We start from the raw sequence: 4,898 nt of genomic DNA on the forward strand, positions 1-4,898 counted from the left end.
CGGCTTGATTTGTTACATTCTGCAGACTTTTTCAGGTTTTGTCAGCTTTTGGTAAATGTCTGAATGAATTTTTTTAATAATAGGTTAACATATTGACATTTTTTTTACTGTCTTTCCCTGGTGACAAATGGGTTTGTCAAACCGGAGTTTGAAGAACAAATACAATTTAATTCAGAAGATTTCAGTCCGGTTGTTACAAATAAAGACGTATAACTAGTCACAAGTAAAAATCTACCACAAAACTTGTATTGCTGAAAATTTGTGTCACAATCGTGCATAAACGTATCGAATTTTTGACATGCTGGAAAGCTCTTCTATGATTTTAAAAACGAACGTGTCACTGTTCTACATTTGGCACAGTGAATAGCCTACAGAGCTGTACGTTTGGACTAAATAAAGCAGAATGTTTCAGAGCTGGTAGATTTTAGGAGGACTGTGTGGTCAGACGCAGTGGCGTATCCTGGTGGGTTAAGCAAGGGAAGCAATAAAACTCGGGGGGGGGGGGGGGGGGCAAGAGCCTGGGGGGCCCGGGGGCATGCCCCCCCGGAAAATTTTTGCAAAATTACACTCAAATAATGGATTATAATGCTTTCTGGAAACACTTTTAGGATAATGTTTGTATGAAATTTATTAGCAGATAAACAGCTATTAACTTATTAAAGGTAGCTCTTACAGCAGAGGTCGGCAACCTGCGGCTCCGGAGCCACATGCGGCTCTTTCAGCCCTCTGCTCTGGCTCCCGTGACTTTAAACACTGCGAGCTTGGGCAATACAAAAAATTTTGTTGTAAATTAATAACTGCTCTAGGCTATAGTTTAAAGTAGTTTTGTTGAAAATTATGACTTACAAATCCGTTTAGTATGTTTTTTTTTCACCAAGATTTGATGCTTTTATTTTGCTAAGGAAAAAACCATTTAGGACTGTTAGGAATAATGGCGGCTCCTCACGGCTTACAATGCATGTATTGTATGTGGCCCAGACAGTATCTGTCCCAGACAAAGGGACCAGAAATGGAATTTTTACATTAAAAATGTTAACAGAGAGATGTATAGAAAAAAACAAGGATCTTTATCTATGTTTCATAGACTTTTCTAAAGCTTTTGATAAGGTTCAACATGCCAAATTATTCCATATACTGCATTCTTTAGATATCGACGGTAAAGACCTCAGAGTCATACGAAACCTCTATTGGGAACAAACGGCTGCAATACGTATAAATAACGATCTTAGCGAATTCAAACCGATACAACGTGGCGTCAGACAAGAATGTGTCCTATCTCCAGACCTTTTCAACGTTTACAGTGAGATGATTTTGAGAGACATCGAAAATATGAATGGAGTAAAGGTTGGAGGACAAAATATAACAAACTTGAGATACGCTGATGATACAGTCTTGATAGCAGAATCTGCAAGCAATCTACAGGACTTATTAAATTCTGTTGTCAATAACAGTAAAGCAATGGGTTTAGAGTTAAATTCAAGAAAAACAGAATGCATGACGGTATCAAAAAAGAAAACTTATCCAAATTGCAACCTAACACTCAATGGTGTTACAGTGAAACAAGTTGAAAAATTTAAATATCTTGGATACATTATAACTTCCGATGGCAAAAGTGACACTGAAATTAAAAAGAGAATCGCCATAGCAAAGGATACTTTCGGTGAAATGAGCACAGTCTTCAGGAATCGCAACATGACAATAAAGACCAAAATTAAAGTTTTAAAAGCATATGTAGAATCAATTCTAACCTACGGATGTGAATGCTGGACAATAAGTAAAGATATGAAGAAAAGACTAGAGGCTGCTGAGATGTGGTTTCTCAGAAGGATGTTGAGGATATCTTGGACTGAAAAGAAGAGTAATGACGAAGTTATGAAATTGGCAAATGCAGAAAGGAGATTAATAACAACAGTTAGAAGGCGTCAGATGCAATTTGTAGGTCATATTCACAGACATGGAGATTTGGAAAAATTAGCTCTATTGGGGATGATACAGGGAAAAAGAAGCAGAGGTCGACAAAGATTAACTTATTTAAACAGCTTGAATCAATGGGCCACAAACACAACAGTTAAAACGAACGATTTTATACGAATGGCAAATGACAGAGAAGTTTGGAAGACCATGATCGCCAACGTCTGTATCAGATCAGGCACATAATCATCATCATTGTATGTGGACAGATTCTGATTTGTCCGCCCCGTCTGTGAAACGATAAAGAGCATATTGTTACGTGATTTACCGCACAATTAATGTTAGCATTATCTTATACCTGGCAGTGTCACAGTGCAGTTTGTAGTAGCCTTTAGTATTTTGTAAGCAGTTAAAAGTGTCAGATACTCTTTGTTAAATATGTAAATCGCCATTAGTTATTAATCAGTAACTTTGGCAAATTTGCCAAATTATTGCCAGTATACCAGCGTTATCTTTACTAGTAAGCCTAGTTTCCGTAGTCTAGAGCAGCATCTAACTGAAAATCTTTTATTTAGTAAAGAGTTTAGAAACGATATTACAACGAAACAGTATAGTCTTGTATCGATTAATGATTAGCAATGGAAAAGTGTAAGAAGAGAAAAGTTGCGAACGAAAAAAGAATGTTCAACCCCTCATGGACAGATTCATTTGCTTTCATTGCTAGCGAAACTTGCTTGCCGGTATGTTTGTTATGTGATGAGAAATTAGCAAACAACAAAAAATCAAACGTTGAAAGACATTTTCTGAATAAGCACAATGTCTTCGCAGAAAAATATCCTGCTGGAGATCAGCGAAAAAAAGCAGTTTTAGAACTTCGGCGGAGATCCGATCAAAGCAAAACTTGTTTCAGTAAGTGGAGGAATCCAGATCAAGGGCTTCTGCTAGTTTTATAGCGGCTTGAGAGATAGCCTGTCATGGAAAGCCATTTACAGATGGAGAATATTTGAAAGAGACATTCATCAAGATATCAGAAAATTTATTCTCAGACTTTAAAGACAAGAATAAAATCATTCAGAAAATCAAAGACATGCCCCTCTCAGCAAAAACTGTCAAAGACAGAAGTATAAGAATGGCAGCCAACATCAGTTCTCAACAAATTTCAGATATCAATTCAGCCCCAGGATACTCTATTGCCTGTGATGGTTCGAAAGATGTCAGTGATGTTGAGCAAATATCGCTGTTTTGCAGATACGTAAATTCTACTGGATTAAAGGAAGAATTGATTGAAATAATACCACTAAAAGGCCAGACGCGAGGTGAAGACATCTGTGGGGCAGTTTTAGACTGTCTCAAAACAAAAGAAATAAACACAACTCACTTGGTTTCGGTCGCTACTGATGGAGCACCAAATATGATAGGAACGCAGAAGGGGTTTGTGAGTTTACTTCAGAAGTCACTGGATGGAAAGCTGTTGACGTTTCACTGTATGTTACATCAGGAGGCATTGTGCGCTCAAACATTTCCCCGAGAGTGCAATGAAATGATGAATCTCGTCATTCGAGTATTAAACAAAATAATTGCACAAGGATTAAACCACCGACAGTTTCGTTCATTATTAGATGAACTTGATAGCACATATCCAGATCTGCGGCTACACGACAATGTCCGATGGCTGTCCCGAAGGGAGGTACTGAAAAGATTTGCTGTGAGTTTGGAACACGTAAAAACGTTTTTAAAAATCAAAGGGCTCTCTTTTCCTGAATTGGATCAGCCAGATTGGGTAGAAAAGTTGCATTTCATGGTGGATATGACATCGCACCTCAACACGTTGAACAAAAGCTTGCAAGGAAAAGGTAGCACAACCCTGCAGATGCTGGAGGAGGTTTTGGCTTTTGAGCGCAAGATGACAGTGTTTGCCAGAGATTTACAAAGAGGTACACTACTTCACTTTCCCTTTCTAAAAGAGTTCAAAGAAGCACACAACCAGTTAAATTTTGTTTACTTTCAGCAAGCTATCATCGATATGCAAACTGTGTTTCAACAACGATTCTGTGATTTTAGGAAGGAAAAAGACACGTTATCCTTCCCTATTACCCCTCTGAAAATCGATCCATTATTGTTGAATATGACTGCATTCACAGCTGTAAGTCAATCTAGTCTTGAACTTGAACTGGCCGACATAGCTGACAAGGATGTGTGGGTATCTAAGTTCCGAAGCTTGAGAGCTGACCTTGAAGATCTTGCTCGCCAGAAGGCCACGCTTCGTCACAACCACAAATGGAGTGACCTTAAAAAGCTTCAAAAACCAGACAAGCTCGTGTTCAATACGTGAAATGCAATACCTGATTCTTACATGAACATGAAAAAATATGCATTTGGAGTTCTGTCGATATTTGGATCAACATATTTATGCGAACAAAGTTTTTCGGCCATGAATTATTTAAAAAATGAACAACGCTCACGCCTAACAGATGAGAGCTTGCAGTCCCAGATGAAACTCAAAGTGTCATCTTATCAAGCTAATGTAGATGTGCTGTGCAGTGAAATTCAGGAGCAAATATCGCATTAGCTGGGTGAAATAAATGATTATTTGAAAATGTATGTTTTTACCCAATACTGTGCCCGTAGGTAGCCTACTAAAAAGTGTTGTGTTTCATAGTCAGGCTTTGTTTGTTGAAATTCTAGAATATTCGCATGTACAAAGCAAAAATTGAAAGAAATTCTACATGAAGAGTAGGCTATAATTACCTTTGGTTTTAGTGGCCAACTCGACAGTTACATGTTATGGCTTCGAATATGTCTTAATTTGAAGAAACTTGGGAACATTGGCTCTTTTAATGCTAAAGGTTGCCGACCTCTGTCTTACAGGAACGGGCAAAAACTGCGGCTCAAATTACAGAACACCAAAAATTCAGCTTAACTGCTCAGTTACAGCTATACCTACTGCTGTAGTAGTCAGGAGAGAGAGAAATAACTTTATTTGCCAA

General features: G+C 38.0%; 1 protein-coding gene across 1 annotated transcript; it reads left to right on the top strand.

Moving 5' to 3' along the window:
• Positions 1-3,040: 3,040 nt before the first annotated feature.
• On the top strand, positions 3,041-4,243 carry LOC145776169 (general transcription factor II-I repeat domain-containing protein 2-like). Its single transcript, XM_082587569.1, has one exon. The coding sequence runs from the start codon at positions 3,041-3,043 to the stop codon at positions 4,241-4,243; it is 1,203 nt and encodes a 400-aa protein (XP_082443695.1).
• Positions 4,244-4,898: the final 655 nt, after the last annotated feature.

Source organism: Aplidium turbinatum, chromosome 8, assembly GCF_918807975.1.
Source record: "Aplidium turbinatum chromosome 8, kaAplTurb1.1, whole genome shotgun sequence".
In the NCBI taxonomy this organism is placed as follows: domain Eukaryota; kingdom Metazoa; phylum Chordata; class Ascidiacea; order Aplousobranchia; family Polyclinidae; genus Aplidium; species Aplidium turbinatum.